The sequence below is a fragment of the Aegilops tauschii genome, chromosome 7, assembly GCF_002575655.3.
Source record: "Aegilops tauschii subsp. strangulata cultivar AL8/78 chromosome 7, Aet v6.0, whole genome shotgun sequence".
NCBI lineage: Eukaryota > Viridiplantae > Streptophyta > Magnoliopsida > Poales > Poaceae > Aegilops > Aegilops tauschii.
The window spans coordinates 461,321,405-461,341,705 of NC_053041.3; the positions used below are offsets into that span (position 1 = coordinate 461,321,405).

The window sequence follows — 20,301 nt, forward strand, 5'->3', positions numbered from 1 at the left end:
TTTGTTTTCAGACGATGCACTCCAGGCAAATTTATTGGCTCAATGGATAGCCGTGTGTAGGTTTGTAGTAATTTCCTATTACATCATCGGAAGGACAAAGGGTGTTCAGGTGGTCACAGCATTCTGGGCTGCTACAGAAAATCACACATTCAACTCAGCATCGGCAGCTAATGGTTCAAACACTGATTCGACCTCATCCATGTTTACCTCTTCCAGAGTTGCTGGACTCCATTTTGGATTCTGCAAGTGATGAGACGATTCAATGGAATGATTAGGGGTATGCTACTGATCCCTTTAGGTTAAATGAACCACTATCACATTAGATTTTAGATAACCCTCCCCAGCATGAATATGTAAATGACGTCGTCACACCATGATAAAATGCACAAAATGTATGCATGTAATGTGTGCCGCTGTGCCTTATACTCCCTCCCTCCAGAATTACTTGTCGTTCAAATGGGTGTATCTAGTATTAAAATACGTCTAGATACATCCATTTGAGCGACAAGTAATTTTGGATGGAGGTAGTATTTTGGTTGCTAGCTTGAACATGAGCTCTCTACCTAATCTTGCAAGATAAACAGACAGCGGTCCAAGGTGCATTATAGTTTAATGTAAAATAGACTTTTTTGCCCAACTTTGCAATACATAGATGACACCAGGGTCTAATTAGTTTATTATTTCTGATTTAATGTTCCAAAAAGTTAATAGACTATCTCAAAGCTTAAATAGAAGAACAAGATTAGGTACAAGCTATCCTACATTATGGGATTTAAGACAAATTTCAATTTATATGTGGAGAGAGCAGTCATTGCAGTTCCTACTTTAAAATATTGCCATTGCATAACAGACCAGGGGTCTACAGCTATCTGTATGCCAAAAAAGGGGAAAAGGACAGACCCAGTGCTAGAAACTCCCACCAGGTGGGGTCTGGGCAAGGATTACACGAGGCAAGCCTTAATTAACTATAACTCCCACCAGGTGGGGTCTGGGCAAGGATTTTTTTTTTTTTTTGAATGTTGGCAAAGCTTGCCAAATTCATTGATCAGAAGGGGAGTAACAAGAACACCTCCAAAGGAGGAAAGCACAGCAAAAGGGCCGGTGCAGAAAGAAAAGAAAGAAAATGGACACCCGCCGACACCAACACAAACCCAAGATCCGCCAGCAACCGTGCACACCATCGGAATCCATCGTCGAGGCCTCCAAGATGACGCCTCCAAGAAGGAAGTGGTATCGAGAACACCACCGTCATCCGATCTGGCTCCGCCAGATCTTAGGTTTTCACCCGGCGACCTCAGCCATGAGGCAGGAAGAGCAATGAGCTCCACGGCGGCACCTCCAAGGAAGAAGACGACATCCATAAATGCCGTTACCGTCGGCACCGACGAGGTCGATGCAGGATTTTCATCCGGAGCCAAGCCTTCTGCCAACCATCCAGAATCCGAGACCAACCCATCACCACCAGGCAGAACAAGGACAAGCACACACTACCAGACACGGGATAGTCGCCGCCGCACGCAGGACCTAGGCGAGCACACGCCAACCTGACCGGTCCGCACCGCCGCTCGCAGGACCTGGGCGAACCAAATCGACTCCGGCCATCCTCCGGCTCCGTGCGCAGATCTGGGCGAGAATTCGCGCCGCATCGCACAGGAAAGACCGAAGTAGAACCATAGTTGACCGGCCCGCACTGCCGCGCGCCGAAACAGAGCAAAAACCAAGCCAAAACTTAACATGCTCGCGCCGCCGCGCGCAAGGACCGGACGTCCGTGCTGGATCTGGTCTGCCCGAGCTTCCTCTATCACCAACAGGCTGGAAGGCGCCCCTGCTCCAGGAGCTGGACGTGCACACGCTTGCAAGGGGGAACCCACCAGCATCCACCGGGCCACCGCTCCCGCCTCCCCTATCCAGGCGCCACCGGCCATCGAGATCTGGGCGCAGGACCGCCCAAACTCAGATCGGGCTTGGAGCCCCTCACCGCCGTGTCGCCAACCCTCCTCGCGCACCGGCGCCGCCACAAAGCAGATCCTCGCTGGGGGCGCCGGCCGCGCTCATCCCGCGCCCGCGTCAGATCCGCGTCAGCCTGGTCTGGGCAAGGATTACACGAGGCAAGCCTTACCCCTGCACAATGCAATGCAGAGAGGCTGCGTCGAAACCAAGACCTCTTGGCACAAGTGGGCAGAGAGGCTGCGTCAAAACCAAGACCTCTTGGCACAAGTGGACAGTACTTCACCACTGCCCAGGCCTGTCCTTCTCTATCTATATGCCCAATGATTATAAAAATGTAGTCACAATTCAGGTGATTTATATAGTTAATTAAGTCAAATTCAGTGAATTGGGTCATATTTGGAGAGGAACAAGCTATGGGGAACATGCTTTTTAGCCTCTGTAAGGGCATGGGAAGAACGCATTTTTAGGCTCTAATAAGCATAGGCCATAATACCCAGGGAGGCTTAGGCCACATTTTTAGGCTCACGTAGGTTATGACACAAGGCCACCTTGGCTCAATCTTTGCTTCGGTGGGCTTTTGCAGAAGGGGAGGCTGATAAAGGCATATAAAACCACTGGATGTTCATGGTATGCACCCATCTTTGCTAATGGTATAAAAACCATGTATGGGCATGGGCCAGCACGGCCCTATGGTTTTGTGCGGTTAGCCAAAAACAGGCTTATGCACAAGCAACAGCTGAGCCAAAATCAGGGGAAGTAGCTCCTGGCCTTTTACAAGCTGAACAAGTCTTAGCTGTCTTGTTTGTTGAAACTGGCATGCGGAGTAAAGCATACTTGAGTGCTAATAATGCCAGTACAACCCATCAGGTAGGTTTAAGCTTATGTCAACTTTGAACTTACGATTTGTAGAACTTATGGTCCAAAAGTTGATAGTGGAAAGGAAAACGTTCTAACTGGTTGGACCCCCTATAGGCTTACAGCATTGATCATAGGTGGAAGTCCATGAAACACATGTACCCCACACATCTAACAATATGCGTATCTGCCTCTAGTGAAAATAAGAACCCTTTTGGACAAAACAAATTAAAATTTTGAGATTGAAAAATAAAACCATATGACTTGCCTGGTCCTTGTCAACTAAGACAGCGCGTACGCCTTCAGCAAAATCATTTCGAACCGACGATCTCAAGGCAATACGGTACTCCAATTTCATAACACCAGCCAACTGAATGTGCCAAACAACAGAATAAGGAAAACTGAAGGAAATAGAAATGTTAAGTGGTACAGGATACAGGAGACTACCTTAGATAGATAATTTTCATTGTTCCCATATGATGATGCAACTCGAGAGAAATGTTTCTGTGTTAAACAAAGAGAAAACGGAGCACCTTTCTTAAGTCCTGCTAAAGCATCATTGGCCCATTCTGACACTGCAGCCGACAAAATAAAGAACAATTTACATATACAGAAATCCAACTCGGTGCCCAGGCTCATATACGGAAATGCATTCACTCTTCTCTAGTCAGTACTGCAGTAGATTTAATTCTTCCCTCCGTTCCCAAATATAAGTCTTTTTAGAGATTCCAACAAGTGACTACATACGGAGCAAAGTGAGTGAATCTATACTCTAAAATATGTCTACATACATCCGTATGTTGTAGTCTATTTGAAATGTCTAAAAAGACTTATATTTAGGAACGGAGGGAGTAGAACAGGCCATTTTCAAATAAAAGTAGTTGGCAATGTTTTCACTATATCAGTGTTGCTGCCTTGAAAGAGAACGCTTAAAGAAGATTACCTGTGGCATCACCACTTTGAGTACGCTTCTTTAGCTCTTCCACAGATTCAGTAGCTGATTTATCAGGACCAAAAGAAGAAACGATATCCGGTAAAAGCTTTTCTAATTGGGGCACCGACTCAGGCTCCTTCTTGTACCCAGTCAGGAGTGACTCAACATCTTTGTGAGGATCAGCAGTGCTGCAATAAGACAGAGAGAACCACAATGTCAAGATACTACTAAAATAGTATAGAAATATTGCAAGCACTTGCTATGTCATGAATCTAAGATACTACTCCCTCCGTTCACAAATATAAGATGTTCTAACTTTTTTTGTGAATCAGATGTATATAGACACGTTTTAGTGTGTTTGTTCACTCATTTCAGTCTGTATGTAGTTCATACTGAAATATCCAAGACATCTTATATTTGTGAACAGAGGGAGTAATACATAGCAGAGAACTACTCCCTCCGTTCCTAAATATAAGTCTTTTTACAGATTCCAATGCGGACTACATAAGGAGCAAAATGAGTGAATCTACACTCTAAAATATGTCTATATACATCCGTATGTAGTCTTTATTGAAATCTCTAAAAAGACTTATATTTAGGAACAGAGGGAGTATAAAATATAGATAGTTACTAAAGTTGAATATTAGTGTTCAGTATGTTTTGGCCGAAATTGGTAACTAGAATGATTTCAATGATGCGGATGGCGCCCCTCCCGCTCCCCTAGCTCTCCTCCCCACCAGCCCCGCCGCCGTCGACTCCACGCCGGTAGCCCTCCTCCCTCGCCCTGCTATGGCGCCCCCCTCCCCCACCCACTCCCTCTCCGGCGAGCGCGTCTCCTCCGGGGACAGCCGCTGGTCTGACTCTGGGTCTGATAGCGCGGCTCCCTCCCGCTCCTACCGGGACGTCGCTCGCACACCACCGCCGGCTCCCGCGCCGGCGCCCAGCGTCCCCGCGCCGGCGGCCCCTAGGCTGCCTGCCTCCGCCCGCCTCGGGCCCCGCTCGGAGGTTCATCGCGTCTCGTATGGAGCCAGGGTGGACGCCAACGGCTACCAGCAGCCGCGCCGCAGGAACCGACGTCGGCCTCGCCGTGAGCCTGAGTTGAGGCCGTCGCCGCGGCGCCAACGCAGCCCATCCCCCGAGGAGCTCGCTGGGCTCTGCTTCCGCTGCCTCGACCCCCGCCACCGCGTCCGCGACTGCACCAACGACATTTGCTGCAGGCGGTGCCTCATCTCCGGCCACGACTTCCGTGGTTGCGACGACTTCCACCGCCGCACCGGTCGCGCCCCACCCGCCGCCCCACGGACGGCCGCACACCGCGCTGGCCGCGACCCACCCGCCGCCCCGCGGACTGCCGCGCCCCCGACGCCGCCCCCTGCTCCGGTTGTGCACGTCGCGCCCCAGCTACCTGCCCCCGCTCCGGTCGCGCACATGAGCGCCGCTGAGCCAGCGCGCATCATCATGTCGCGCTCCGTTGAGATGGAGAAGGCAGAGGAGGTGCTCAGCCGGGCGATGGTGGCCACCATCACTGGTACTCGGCCCCAGGTGTCCGCCGACGATGTCGCTGCGCTCCTGTGCACCACGTTCGGCTTCGAAGACGGCGACTTCACCACCCACCTCCACAAGCCTGAAGATTTCCTGATCATCTTCGGCTCCCGCGCCTCCAAGGACCGCATGAAGGGCGACCACTACATCCGATGCCCGCGCTTTTCGCTGTCGCTACGCCCATGGTGCAAGCTTGCCCATGCCGGCTCCGGTGGGTTCGAACACCGCGTCGAGCTCGAGCTCCGCGGCATCCCCGCCCAGGCCTGGCATTTAGCGACGGCGGAGCACATCCTCGGGACCAGCGTCTGGGTCGAGCGCCTCCACCCGCAGACGCGCTCCCGCGCCGACCTGGCCACGTTCCGCCTCTCCGGACGCGCGCACGACCCCGCCGGCATCCGCCGCGCCGCCACGCTGGAGATTGTCGAGGTCACTCCGGGATGCACCGCCTCCTCCGCTCCTACGGTCACCACTCTCACGTACCCCATCGCCATCGCCCTCGTTCGCTCCGACGTCGACCGAGCTCGCGCCCCCACCGGTCCTGCAGCTCGCCCGATGGGGAGGGGGACGGGCATGCGGCTGATGGTGACGGCGCTGATGGTGACAGCTCACCCGCGCCGCCGTACTGCCGCAGCTCCGGAGGGACGTGCCGACGGCATGGCTGTGGATGCCGGCGGTTGGGCGCACCCCCGTGGCCAGCACCGCGCTGACGGCCTTGCCGTCGCCGATCACTGGTCCGGGGCGTGCACCGCCGTGCGCGCTCAAACGCCGCCGCCCGTACAGTCAACCCGGCGCATGGACGCCTGGCCCACCTCCCTGGACGACGCCCGACACCCTCGTCACAAAGCCAAAAGAGGAAAGAGGGGAGGAAAGAAAAAGCGTGCAAGGATTGCGGCTGCGATTGCCAAAGCTGCTGCGGCTGCTGATCCCAGGCCGACAAGATCACCCCTACGGGCCGACGCACACGTCGCTTCGCCAGCTGGCTCCCTAGCACTGGTGCCGCGCCCTCCCACCCCAGAGGCCGGACCCGCCACGGCTGTGGATCCCAGCCCGACAAGATCACCCCAACGGACGGACGCGCACGTCGCTTCACCAACTGGCTCCCTGACGCTGGTGCCGGGCCCTCCCACCAGAGAGGTCGAACCCGCCACGACCACGCCCCTCCTGTCGCCATGCACCCAGACGAGCGCCGCAGCTGATTCAGGACCGCCCTCCACCAATCGCTGCGCGCCTAGGGATCCCGACAGCATATCCTCATGCAGCGAGGTCCCCGACTCACAACCAGAAGTGCGCCCACCCTTATCCGCTCCAGAGGCTGATGCTGCTGCTGACCTGCTGTCGGGGCAAAGCGCTGCTTTGTCTACGTCAGTTACTACCGCCCCTGACGAGGACTGATCCCCGGACCGTATCGACGCTGCGCGGGGCGATATGCAGGAAGAGATGCGGCAAGCCCACACCACTGCGCCAGAGCGCACCCAAGGCCACGACAATCCTTTGCAGGCTCCTGGCGCGGATGTGATGGGCCTCCCAGTCGCTGCCACTTCGACGGCCCATGATCCCATGCAGATCCTGCCCAGGCCACCTCCCCTCCTGGATACGGCTACCACCGGCCCGGCCATCGAGGATGTGCGCCCCGCACCGCCCACACCAGCCGTTCGGTGCGCGACCCGCTTCGCCTCACCTCCAGTCACGCTATGCCGCTGCCGGCCGAGCACTACCACGACGGGCAACTGGACCTTGGGCGACTTCCTTGCCGCGGCCACCCGACAGCTCAATCCTGTCCTTCCCGCCCCAGGCCGCAAGCAACGCAGGCAGCCTCTCAACTTCGCGCCGCCACGACGTGGGTGATCTGCGACCATAGCAAAGTCCAAGGCTGCCGAACGTCGCGCGCAGGTTCAGCTGCTGCGCACTCTGGGCATCGTTGGTGTTGACGAGCCAATCACACCGGAAGCAATGAAGGCCTACGACAACCTGTTCGCCGCGCCGATCCCCAAGACAGTCCTTGCAGCCATCGCTGCCCTGGTCGGTCGCGAGCTCCCCGCTGACCCATCAACGGCGCCGATCACCACGGTGATCAACGGCAGCCCGATCGAGGTCTGAGCGCGTGCCCTGCTCCTCCCTTGTCGACCATGTTTTCATGGATCACGCCCCGAAGATCATTGTATGGAATGTGCGCGGCCTCAACGCTCGCGCCCGGCGCACCGCAATCCGGTCGCTCATTGTATCCACGAACGCATCTGTTGTCTGCCTCCAGGAAACTAAAATGGAGTTGATCGGCTTGTCCACTGTCCTCGAGACACTTGGCTCGGACTTCGACGACTACGCGTACTTGCCTGCGATCGGCACCCGCGGCGGTATTCTGCTGGCCTGGAAGCGCGGCTTGGTGATGATCAGCAACCCCTCGCTCACCACAAACACGCTATCCGCCCTGGTGACGCCCCCCCACGGCGCCAACCCCTGGTGGCTCACTATCGTCTATGGGCCGCAGCATGACAACGACAAGATCGCGTTCCTCCAGGAAATACGTGATGTCCGAGCCAACTGTGCTGGCCCATGGATGCTTTGCGGTGATTTCAACCTGATCTATCGCGATGAGGACAAGAACAACGGAAACCTCAACCGCCGCATGATGGGGCGCTTCCGACGGGTCATCAACGACCTTGCTCTCAAGGAGATATACCTAAACGGCCGGCGCTACACTTGGTCGAACGAGCAGACCCCGCCAACTCTGGTTCACCTTGATCGCGTCCTATGCACCGCGGATTGGGAAGAGCAGCATGGCGAGTGTCACCTACGTTGTTTGGCTTCGGTCATATCTGACCACAGCCCCCTCCTCCTCGACTACTCGCCCCTACCCCCAGCACGCCGGCGCTTCCACTTCGAGGACTACTGGACACGGGTCGAGGGATTTCATGACGTGGTCGCAGACGCGTGGCACTCTGTGGACGACGCGGACCCGTTTCGCCGCATCATGCGACGCATGTAGGCCACCGCACGCAAGCTCACGAGCTGGAGCGCGCGCACCGTGGGCAATATCCGCGACCAGCTCGCGATCTCACGCGAGCTGCTGCTGCGGTTTGACACGACCCAGGAGTCGCCAATTGACGCCACATGAGGATTGGCTACGAAGACAGGTCAAGCTCTCCTACCTCGGCCTCGCCTCGTTCGAGCGCACCCTCGCGCGCCAACATGCACGTGTTACATCGCTCAAGGATGGAGACGCGAACACCTCCTTCTTCCATCGTCAATGCACGTACCGCAAGCAGAAGAATAGGATCCACACTATGACGGTTGAGGGAGCCATTCTTACTGATCCAGCTAACTTGGCCGCCGCGGCATTCGCGCACTTTGACTCCCTGCTCGGAACGGATCACCCTCGCGAGTGTGCCCTCAACCTCGACGACCTCATCGCGCCCTCCAACCTGGATGACCTGGACGCCCCCTTTGGCGAAGAGGAGATTTGGCAGGCTGTCAAGCAATTGCCGGCGCGCAAAGCGCCCGGCCCGGACGGCTTCACCGCAGAATTCCTGCGCTCCTGCTGGCCTGTTGTCAAGCAGGACTTCGTCCATGTATTCCAGCAGCTCTACGCGCTCCGAGGGCGGGGTTTCAGTTGCCTGAACCAAGCATTGCTCACGCTGATCCCAAAGCGCTCCGATGCAGCCGGGCTGGGCGATTATAGGCCCATCAGCCTAATCCACCTCGTCGCCAAGATTTTCGCAAAGGTGATGTCCCTCCGCCTAGCACCCAAACTGAATGAGCTGGTCAGCCCCATTCAGAACGCATTCATCCCGGGATGAAGCCTACACGACAATTTCGTGCTCGTCCGACAATCGGCCCGTCTTCTCCACCAGCTGGGCGCCCCGCGCATTCTCCTGAAGCTGGACCTCGCGCGGGCGTTTGACTCCGTATCCTGGCCATTCCTCTTTGAGGTCTTGCGTCGGTATGGCTTCAGCGCCCGTTTCCTTGGCTGGATCGCCATTCTCCTATCGTCGGCAAGCACAAAGGTCATCCTCAATGGTGCGCCGGGACCTGCGATCTGGCACCGCTGTGGGCTTCGTCAAGGTGATCCCGTATCGCCACAGCTCTTCGTGCTTGCTGTCGACACACTGGGACGCCTTTTTCGCCGCGCTGCCGAGCTCAACGTGCTGCAAAAACTGCACCCCCGCCGAGCGCTTCCCGTCCTCTCGCTGTACGCGGACGATGTCATACTCTTCTGCCACCCCTCGACAAGCGACACACTCGCTGTCCGGGATATCCTGCAGCTATTTGGCCGGGCGTCCGGCCTATGGGTGAACTTCCAGAAGAGCACAGCCACACTGATCAGATGCGACGGCGACATGGCTGCCCCGGCCATCGCCAACCTGGGCTGCCCAACCGCGGCGATGCATGTCACCTACCTGGGGATCCCGCTCACCCTTGGGCGCCCAACCGCTACACAACTCCAACCCCTTGTCGACAAAACTGCTGGAAAACTCCCCACTTGGAAGGCGCATCTCATGAACAAAGCTGGACACCTTGCCTTCGTCAAATCGGTACTAAGCGCGATCCCTATCCACCAGCTCCTTGTGCTCGCGTCGCCAAAGAAGATCCTCAAGCTCCTGGAGAAAATTCAACGAGGATTCCTCTGGGCGGGCCGCACAGAGGCGCACGGTAGCCACTGTCACGTCAACTGGCAACGCGTCTGCCGCCCAACTCGCCTTGGTGGACTTGGAGTGCATGACCTGGAGCGCACGGGCCTGGCCCTGCATACCAGATGGCTTTGGTTCGCCCGCACAAACGACACCCGGGCATGGTCTGGCCTCGACCTCCAATTCAGTGCTACGGAGCGCGCCTTCTTCTTCGCGTCCACCACCATGATCCTCCGCAACGGCCAGCGCGCGTTGTTCTGGGAGGACCGATGGCTTAACGGCTGCTCCATCTCGGAACTAGCACCACAACTTCATGCCCTCATCCCGAAGAATCGCCGCAAGAGCAGGACCGTGGCGGATGGCCTGCAAGCGCAACAATGGGCATCAGACATCCAGGGCACTCTCGGCATCCGAGAGATCGGCCAGTACCTGACCACCTGGCACGCGCTCGAGCACATAACGCTCAATGCCGAGCCGGATCGCCTACATTGGAAGTGGAATGCGGCAGGCAACTACACGGCGCAATCCGCCTACCTCGCCACTTTCCAAGGCTCGGCCTCCTGCCCTGCATGGAAACTGAACTGGAATGGCTGGGCACCTCCGCGTGTCAAGTTCTTCATTTGGCTCGCTCACCTGGGGCGTTGATCGCCTGGCTCGTCGCGGACTGCCACACCCCCCTCGCTGCCCGCTTTGTGATCAGGAGCCCGAATCGATCCGGCATCTTCTGCTGGAATGCTCCTTCTCCAGACAAGTGTGGCACGAGAGCCTGTCCTGGCTACGCCTGCCATGCAGCGCGCCCTCCAACGAGGAATCCCTGTCCGACTGGTGGCGCTCGGCGCGCCGGAACACGCCCAAGCCAATGAAAAAGGGCCTTACCACCGCTACTCTGCTGATCCCTTGGATGACCTGGAAGCATCGCAACGACTGCGTGTTCAACGGCACGACCCCTTCGACCAACTTGCTGATCGCACAGATCAAGGATGAAGCTACGCTCTGGGCAAGAGCGGGAACCCGTGGCCTGCGTGCCATCCTACCACAAACATGGGACGTACACTGATTTAGACTGCTGTCTGTAATCGCTCCTCCTAGGAGGCTGTAACAAACTCTATCTTTTCAATACAAAGAAACGCAAGTCTTTTGCGTTTTCTCAAAAAAAAAAGTATGTTTTGGCCAAGTAAGTTAGACACATACAAGTTAGCACTCAGGAGGGATTCCTTGAGTGAACCCAAGTCCCCGGAAGGTACATAATGGGTTCCGAGACCTATGAATAGAGCATCAGCAGGTGAAGATATTCTTTTTCCTGTCATCCCAAGGTAAGCTCCTGAAAGAAGATTTTTTATTTATTTTGCGAAGAGAAAGAAGCAGATGTTAGTGAAAAGGAGAAAGTAAATAAGGACGCTATACGATTAAACACACTTTATCCATTTGGGAACAGAGAAAGACGCAACAGTGTCACAGTATTAGTGCAAAGAACAACTCAGGGTAGCATAAGTAAAGATCTGGCATACAGCCCATTCACCATAACTGAACAACAATTGCATAAGTAGCATGAAAGATTCGGAGTTTAGAACTGTCCAGCACGTTCCAGAATACAGAAAACAAAGAACTTGTATTAAATATTCAAATGATTATGCTCCACTAAAAATGATCATCCAGACACCCACACAACAGAACTGGAGATAAAAGGATAGCAAAAGTAAGATAACAGAGAAACACAACGAGGTGTGGATATCAAGACACATAGGAGTGCATGATGTAGGGAGGGAGGGTATGGTTCTGACTACTGTAAAACTAGCTAGCGTTGCAATACATGATATCAAGTTGGAAACATGACGGTTATATGATCATAGAGAAATTAGTAGCAGAAGATACCACCTACAAATTGATAAACTAGAGGGAGGAAGAGGGATACAGAAGCATACCGACTGCACCCCCTCCTGGCGCTTTTGCACCGATGTAAGCAAAGCCAACATCTGGGAACAAGCCAATACCATTTTCCGGCATGGCCAGCAGTGTTCTCTGTAATAGTAGCACATTGAAAAGCATGATCAGTCTTTATAATGCAGAAGTTGAAAGTAGACCTCATTAATAAAGGGAAAATTGAGTTGAAAACAATTGCCTCCGTAATAATGCGGTAGCGCCCATGTCCAGACAATCCAATTCCAAACCCCATGGTCACACCATCCATCAAGCATATATAAGGTTTTGCATACTCATGTATCTTGCAAATCAAAGAGTACTCAGCTGTGAAGACCTGAAAAGGAACAATGTATCTCTTTAGTGATGCAAATGATAAAAATATACATTCGGCTATTTTCATTTAACAATGCAATACAGAAGAGACACCAAGGAACAGAAGCTAAGGTTAGTGCATGCAGAATTATGTGTATTGATCATAGTTCAAAAAAGCGCTAGGAGTTAATTATGCGTTTTGCCACCGACTTACGCTTTTCTAACCAAAGCGCACACTTCTGCACAATTATGCGCAGTTATGCCCTAGGCATTTTGCTATCGCCTAAGCCTAGGCGCACTTAAGCGCCTGCTTAGGCGCGCCTTTTTTAACTATGATATTAAACATTACTTTATACTGGGAAACACAGCAAGGAGCAGCTAGGCATACAAAACCTTAGCACTGCGCAATATTCGCATTTAGCAAATACCAATGCTACAAGAAGGAAACACAGCAAGGAGCACAAGGTGCTAGTAAGACAAGCAGATTTGTATCTATTAAACATTCGTTATTCAACAATAATATATGGAGGGTGCTTCTCAGCAGCGTACCAGTTACAAAATCAGCTAAGAATTACAAAGTCTTAGTAATATGAATAAATAGGTGTATTGTACGATTCTAGAGAACTGGTCCTGATTATATTGGTATCGTAATGTTAGATGGAGAGTGGGTAAAAGAAGCAGATAGTGTTACAAGAATAGATAGTGAGTAGTGACTTGCGGGTGATATATAAACCCTCTTTAAAATATGCACATTCCATAACTTCAGAGATAACAAAAAGCATAAATATCAGTACAGGAAAACTATAGCTCGTTATAAACTTTCATTTCCCATGTAATTGGAATCAATCAATATAATGCTTGTAACTCGGATTTGTCTTTTTCCTTTTCATGCTATGAAAATCAACCAATGGAATGACAATATCTCGTTTTTTACTGTTGATGTGATATACAACATCGCTTTCTAGTCTTTTATATCCCAGAAATGGGGTAACCGTTGGAGTTGATATTTTGTTTGGAATTGTACTCATGGACATTATATATCAATCCTTCCAACTTAACAGGGCACTGAATTCATATGTTCCGCTATATGGCACCATTAGTGGTTCACAGTCAACAATTAAGTAAATGTTACAATGTTTAGATGCATCAATGAGTGAGATATTGAATTATAATTCATAGTGTTGCAGAATCATTTGAATTATTACATTAGTTTGAAGTTGGCTGCGAAATTCAGGTTTTTCAATTGTTCCTTCAGATTGGAGTACAATCTCAACTATGTATTTTATAACAGTGCAACTCATTTCTCGGATACAAACAAGGTCTTATTGCTAGTAGACCTCTATTATCTCTGGCATAGTGCAATCAATAGCAAGTCTCTTCACATCCCCACCTGCAGTTTACACTAAGCAGCAGTCACTATTTGTGCAAATTTAAGCAATGCTATATACAACAACATACTGATGCCACATACTCCCTCCGTCCCATAATATAAGAGCGTTTTTTACACTAGCGTAGTATAAAAAACGCTCTTATATTATGGGACGGAGGGAGTACATTTTTGAACAAAAAAATAATAATAATAAAAGAACCATCAGTTCTAAAAATGAAAAACCTTTTGCACAAGTGATGTGCTCTTGTCCTTTTGAATTTCCGCTGCAACGCCCTTAATATCCATCCCTGCATTGGCCATGAATCATATTTGAAAACATATCCAATGCTCCGGACACAAAAAGGCAATACAGCATGTTCAATGTTCAAGGCATATCTTATTCACCACGTAGAAGAGGGGGGGGGGGGGGGGGGGGGGGCAAAATGAAGAAAATAAATACCAGCTGAGAAGGCACGCGGAGAACTGCTTTCCACAAGAATGCACTTCACGTTTGGATTTGTTTCCCAGTCATCAAGAAATGTCTTGTACCTAAGGTCCATTTCTGCACCATTTGAGGTAACAACTATGTGAGTGGAGCTCAATCAGGTATCAAACAAACATTCTATGGGGGAGGGGGGAGATGTAAATGGGGTAGGCCCATTAGGTGTCGCACAAGGCAGTTAGTTCGTGTAAAACATAACATTTTACTTAATGACAAAACACCTCTAGGACGCCATTTCCGTCCCAAAATAAGTGTCTCAACTTTCACTTGTTTTGGGACGGAGGGAGTATTTCCTAACAAGGGAGTAGTAAATTGCCCTTCGCAGCAGCTCAATATACACATGTTGCACCAAACCATCTTAATTTGGACATCAAGTTCACACAGCAGGAACCATATTTTTCGTAGGACTTCAAGAGATTTTCTAATATTAGAATCCCTCTCATCAATACTATCAATCATATGCCCCCCGGTGTTCATGTTTCCTGGTTCCATCACTTGGCAAACAGAAGACATCTCCCGCCTGAACCAAGCATGTACTCCCGCCATCAACTGCCACACGATCGCTGTGCAGCAAGAAACGAGGCACATGTGTGACATCTTTGTGTGGGCCTACTATGTGAGCATGCCAGCTTCGAGTGGCCAGCCAGATCAATGGACTCCATGATTGCCCAAAAGATACACATGCTGGTGCTGCCATACTGTCATGTGAAATTAATGGCAGCATCTGGTGTTGTCACTGTAGGTGGAGTATTTAGCAGCGAATTTATTCAGTACTAGATGTCTAGTCACTCACTACTTCGGATGTACAAGCCGAACTGAAATCCCGCTAAACACTACTTAAAAAACTACACTGAACGCAGCGCAACGCGAATTTCACCTAATCATCCGCAACCTAGCAAACCAGGGGGGGTCGCGCGAGTAAATCAAGGGGCTCCTGCCAAAATCACGCCGCAAGGCACGCCGGCGCAACCGATCAGCCGAAAGAGGAGGAGGGCGATCCGCACCGAGGTTCATGGCGTTGAGGGCCTTGGGGCGGTCGAGGGTGATGACCGCGACGCCGTTGGGGAAGACGCGACCCTTCACGAACTCCTCCGCGGCGGCGGCGGCCATGGCGACGAAGCGGTGGCCGAGGCGGAGGGGGGCTAGGGTTTGGGATGAGGAGGAGAAGAAAGCAGCAGGGGAGATCGGGATGCGAGAGAGCAGAGCTCGCATAGCGACGTGACTGAAGGTGAAGTGCTGGGCGACAGGTGGACACGAGTACACGACAATGATGCCTCCATTGGTTCGTATCTTAGGATAGGAACTACTCAGAAGCATATGCGCGCTTTGCTGCGCTGTTGTTCTCTGTTGGCGATTTTCCCTTTCGCTCATTGCTTTCTTTTCTCCCAGTGAATCGCTATTTGCTAGCTAATTTTGAAGGACTGTTAATTTAATTCTGTGACCACCATCTTGTTGCACCAGGCATTGTCATTTTAAACAATGCTATTTTCCCTTCTCCTTTTCTAAGAGGTTTGGTTAGTAGGTTGTTCGAGTATATTTGCATAAACCTCAATAGCATTGTAAAAATCTTCACAGTTGGTGTCCTCGAGGATGTGGATTCATCTCAGCATTCCATCCACTGTTTGCTTGAAGAATAGCAAGATCTTTTAGCATGCTCTCAAAGAAAGAGCAAGCGTCAGGGAAGAAGAAAGGTGTGTATTACTCGGCAAAATTATATTTAGCCCAGGGGGTAAAAGGCCACCTGAGTAAAACTATCACTGTTGTGCAATTGCTTTGGCAAGTCAATTAAAATGTCCATATTTGCATTACTGGTCTCAACTAATACAAAATGTTGGTATAAAAATGGTGAATACATGACCAATTACTACAGACGAAAAAATTACTATATTTTGGAAATTGAGTAAGATCCACAGAACTCACAACATGTACACTTTCGTTTGTAATTAAGAGTTCCTTTATAAATCAATTATCTTGGTAATCAGCAGAGTATTGACTGAAAATAGTGCAGCTTGGTACAATAGAATGCAAGCCCCTGATTCAACAAAAACAAGGTAGCTGAATGTATGAGGAATAGAACAGTTTGAAATGCACGTGCCTTTTTTTGGGCATTCTTTATTTGATTCGTTCCCACATGATCGGTCCAAATTAGGGAAATATTGTAACAAACATGGTATTGGAGAATGAAAATGAGCCCTTCTAATGACACCTTGCATGGTAAACCTCTTGTGTGTACTTGCACTGGAACCAGATAACATCTGATGGAGGAGATTCAGAAGTACAACATCATTCATCCACGTTTGATCGAACATGCTTATTATTCCTTTGGTAGTCTGGTATATTAGATTTTATAGATATTTGCTGGGGTACAACCTTCTTGCTGTAACGGAAATCCCGTTTTGGATCAAAATCCAGGGGTAAGTTACCTTGTGTAGGATAAACAGTTAAACACCCTGCACCACATTGTATAAAAGCTCGGACGGTCTTCCGTGAAACAAATTGGGCTAACTTTGTTGTACCATGCCCTTTGGCACTTCCAGAATCAAATCTACCGTTACTCCGTGAGTAACTGTAATGTCATAGACATACAAATGATGTACAAGACTAAGTGCTTGCTAAAGAGTAGAAAGTAAGATAGAGATGCCTTTCATCAACTTTTCTTTCTTCTTGATTATGCATCTAACATACCTTTTTTGTGTGTTGTACGTTCTCTGATCTGAAAGTTTCAGTTCTGCTGATGGTGCTGTCAGTTCTAACATTTCCTCCTTTAAACCTGCAAATTAAGTTTGAAGACTCTGCAGCGCCGAGGGGATCTGGTGGGGCATGTAGAGAACGAAGCCAAGAAGTTCCTTCACGACGCGGAACACCTTTGATCGTTCAAGTGCCACTGCAGCACAAATGCGCATCCACTGATCCTGACCCCGGCTCATGTCGGCTCACGTCATCTTCATCCTGCGCTAGGTCGCCACTTGCCGTGGACCCAAATTGGACATGTATGTATGCACATACCAAGGAAGCATGGTGCTCTCACTTAAATTTTGGTTGTTCCAGTCACTTCTGAAAGAACCAGTTACACGGCACCATGATTGAAACTAATAAGTACACCTGAAACATAGCAGATGGCATACATTGGTTTAGTTGCAGGATTAAGAAGTTATATCTGCAACTTAAATGTAAAAGTAATATATGAACGGAAAAACTAACGCCCACACGTGTGGGCGTTTGCACATCGCTCACACGCCTCCATCACCACTCATTTTGCCACGTATGGACAAATGACATCAGCAGAAATATTTTTGGTTTTCGGCTTAAAAATATTTTATCTCGTAATTAAAAAAGCGAATTAAAAATCCGTTTTCACCATTACATCCGTCTCGACGAGATCTTCAAAACTAGACCCCATGTTAATATGTTTCGACGAAATTTTTTTTTGCCCAAAAGTTGTCATGATGTTTACACTGTAGTTGCCGTAGTGCTTAAACTAAAGTTGCCATGTGGCAATTTTAGTTTGTAGATCATGGCAATTTTAGTTTTTCGATGATGACAATTCCAGTACTTTGACCATGAAAATATTTTTTTGTATGAACCATGACAATTTTAAGTGCATGTATCATGGCAATTTTAATTTATGGTGCATGGCAAGTCTAGTTTCTTACCCCGCTTTATAACATGTCAAAATTTACTTTTAAATATAGAAGAAAATAGCTGAAACATATCATGGCAACTTCAGTGTAAATATCATGGCAATTCATGTGCAATAGACACGGCAACTTTTAACCCAAAAAAATCGTCGAAATATATTGATATGAGATCTAGTTTCGAAGATCTCGTCGCGAGGGATTTAATGGTGAAAACGGATCTTCAATCGGATTTTTTATTTAAGAGATAAAACATTTTAAAAACAGAAAATCCAAAAAGATTTCCACATGTATGCATGCAGTGACATGACGTAGTCTGTGTGCTATAGGGCGTGTGGGCGGGTTTGGCTCTCACCATACGTGTGGGCGTTAGCGTTGTCCTATATGAAATATCAATCTGAAGCGTTACTCTTGTGAGCTTATCTTCCTTGGATTGCCGTAGCTTCAAGATAGCTAGGCTCAACCCCTGCAATGCAAGCTCCATCAAACACTAAAAAAAATCTTTGAACAGATTTATGGTTCATAGGCACGGTGGTTTGCAGAGAAGTGCTACCAACTTATACATAGTAATGTGAGATGTGTGAAGTAATTGCAAACATGTTTCCTCTTATTTATAGGACTGTATCCAGCAAAAGGGGTTGCCTATCGGTTGAAGTCTACACATATTTTAAAGACAAATTCATAAACCGTTAAGGATCTCCCTAGATAGTAAGAACAAACGAACAACGGACCATGCAATACAATGATTTTGATTTGCAGTTTTACTGTTGACACAACCAGATTTACTACGTCATGACAGAAATTCAAACAAAGAACATGTCATCTACTCAGACATCACAAAAGATTGGTCAAAACATACATGAAGCAGAAAAAAAAAACGGATCTGCTATGTTCTAGTTTAATAAATGAAACTACCACGTCTAGATCTGGGCCACAAGAACTTACAGTTTAATAAGATATTAACGGGTGAAGATGGAGGTCGTTGCCACAGGGATGAGGAGGGCCATGGTGGTTGGTGGAGCCCAAATCCCGGCCATCCATGGAGAGCTTGAATCTGCTAGTTGTCAGAGTTGGGAAGGACCACGGCATGAATGTTGCTGCAGAGGCGAGGGAGAGGGTCGTGGAGGTTCTGGATTGCTGCTCAACCGTGCTGGGGACGACTACCACCTGAGAACCACCTCTTCTCCCCGTGGCGACCAGATTTGCCGCACCCCGGGCAAGCATCCCACGCGGACTGCACAAGCCCCAGACGCAGCACCGTCCGAGAGGCCGCATGTCGCTTCGGTCTACTAAACCGCACACGTGCCAAGCACAGCTGCAATCCCCATCTCCTCCGCCGCTGTAAACGAATCAGCGCGTCCACTGCCCTTCATCGATGCGTTCCCAGACTCCCCAGTCTCTTACGCCGTCCTACACTCCCCTCAATCCAGCAAGCTCCCTTGTACCTGTCACCGCGGCTTCTCCGTCGTGGCGTTCCCTTCGCCGTGGTCTCTCTTCTGTGGGCGAGGGGATCTGGACGGTGGCGACGAAGGGTGAGGAGAATCACCGAGAGGCTGCTGCCAGGGCTGGGCCCGGAGAAGGCAGAGACAAGTAAAACGAAAATGGAACCGACTATGGGAGGTCAGACCGCCATACCCAGAGAGTGTTCATACCTGACAGCGTTGACCCAAATGCCTCCCAACACCATGCTGCATGAGAGGGCTTCAATTCGTGGGAGCTTAGTAACTCTAGGGACAAGGTTGAAACAGGAATCTGAAGTGAGATGTCATGCATCTCATAGCATTTTCGACATCCACCAGAGGCTTTATTTAGCGTCGACAGTCAAACATTATCCCAGTTATGTCCTCAGAGCAACTCCAACGCGTCGACCCGAACGGACGACGCTTTTGTCTGCTTTTTATCCGTTTGGGTCGGCCGCCCGCTCGGTGTTCGCCCCGTTTGAGATTTGGGTCGGCAGTGCGCCTAACGCGCCGACCCATTTCATATCCGCACGTAAATTTTGAAAAAGGTCCACGGCCATAGTTCATGCCAGCGGCCATGTCGTCGCCCGAAATTCATGCCGGTACCATGCCAGCTTCAGAAAACACCACACAGTTCGGTTGGCGCACTTGCCAGCGGCCGGCACACATGCCAGCACACAAAAAAGGGCGGGAGTTCGACCATGCCATCACGGCCGTGGTCATGCCGGCACACTTGCCGGCATACAAAAAAGGATGGCGCTCGCTGCTATAGGTCACTCGTCGTCAAACTTGAGCATGTAGGCCTGCATCTTCTCGAACCACGACCTCTTCCTTAGCGACACGGTGTTGAGATCCACCTTCATGATCTCCACCCCGGGCATCATGCGAGCGAGAGCCACTTCTTTCGCCTTGGTCTTGGCGTTGGCGGCCTCGATCTCTAGCATTTTGGCTTGCTTCTCCGCCTCCATCTCAAGCATCTTGGCTTGCTTCTCCGCATCCATCTCAAGCCTCCTCCTTTGGATCTCTATGAAGGCGTCCATTTGCTCTTCTTTGTATCGTCAGAGCTCCTCATTCCTTGAGTCCTTCTTGCTCATCATGCCCTCCACGCTTGCGATCAAGGCGTTCAACACCACTGAAGGAAATATGCCCTAGAGGCAATAATAAAGTTGTTATTTATATTTCCTTATATCATGATAA

General features: G+C 50.4%; 2 protein-coding genes and 1 pseudogene across 4 annotated transcripts; 1 reads left to right on the forward strand and 2 right to left on the reverse strand.

Annotated features, from left to right (window-relative positions):
- On the reverse strand, window positions 1-15,305 carry LOC109745834 (3-hydroxyisobutyryl-CoA hydrolase-like protein 3, mitochondrial). 3 transcript variants are annotated; one of them, XM_020304944.4, is made up of 11 exons: window positions 15,014-15,305; window positions 13,968-14,069; window positions 13,771-13,815; window positions 13,476-13,528; window positions 12,026-12,160; window positions 11,829-11,925; window positions 11,098-11,227; window positions 3,749-3,927; window positions 3,253-3,380; window positions 3,074-3,175; window positions 1-240 (listed from the first exon to the last, which is right to left on the reverse strand). In XM_020304944.4, exons 1-11 carry the CDS (start codon window positions 15,219-15,221, stop codon window positions 142-144), a joined length of 1,278 nt encoding a protein of 425 aa, XP_020160533.1. In that variant the 5' UTR covers window positions 15,222-15,305; the 3' UTR covers window positions 1-141. The 3 variants fall into 3 exon arrangements, with proteins under 3 accessions (XP_020160533.1, XP_020160531.1, XP_020160530.1); XM_020304942.4 differs by lacking the exon at window positions 13,771-13,815; XM_020304941.4 differs by lacking the exon at window positions 13,476-13,528 and having other exon boundaries at window positions 13,751-13,815.
- On the forward strand, window positions 7,205-8,294 carry LOC141027625 (uncharacterized). Its single transcript, XM_073504711.1, has one exon. The coding sequence runs from the start codon at window positions 7,416-7,418 to the stop codon at window positions 8,262-8,264; it is 849 nt and encodes a 282-aa protein (XP_073360812.1). The 5' UTR covers window positions 7,205-7,415; the 3' UTR covers window positions 8,265-8,294.
- A 629-nt stretch (window positions 15,306-15,934) lies between the features above and the next one.
- LOC109745833 (uncharacterized) lies at window positions 15,935-19,400 on the reverse strand (annotated as a pseudogene).
- Window positions 19,401-20,301: the final 901 nt, after the last annotated feature.

What these genes read in the sequence shown, in the direction of transcription:
- LOC141027625 (XM_073504711.1), top strand. Translation starts at nt 7,416, where the DNA reads ATGGATCACGCCCCGAAGATCATTGTATGGAATGTGCGCGGCCTCAAC.
- LOC109745834 (XM_020304944.4), bottom strand. Translation starts at nt 15,221, where the DNA reads ATGCGAGCTCTGCTCTCTCGCATCCCGATCTCCCCTGCTGCTTTCTTC. An exon ending in GGAAATTCAAAAGGACAAGA is followed by an intron (nt 13,529 to 13,770) that starts GCACATCACTTG and finishes TGTAAACTGCAG; the next exon opens with GTGGGGATGTGAAGAGACTT. An exon ending in GCTACCGCATTATTACGGAG is followed by an intron (nt 11,926 to 12,025) that starts GCAATTGTTTTC and finishes CTACTATTACAG; the next exon opens with AGAACACTGCTGGCCATGCC.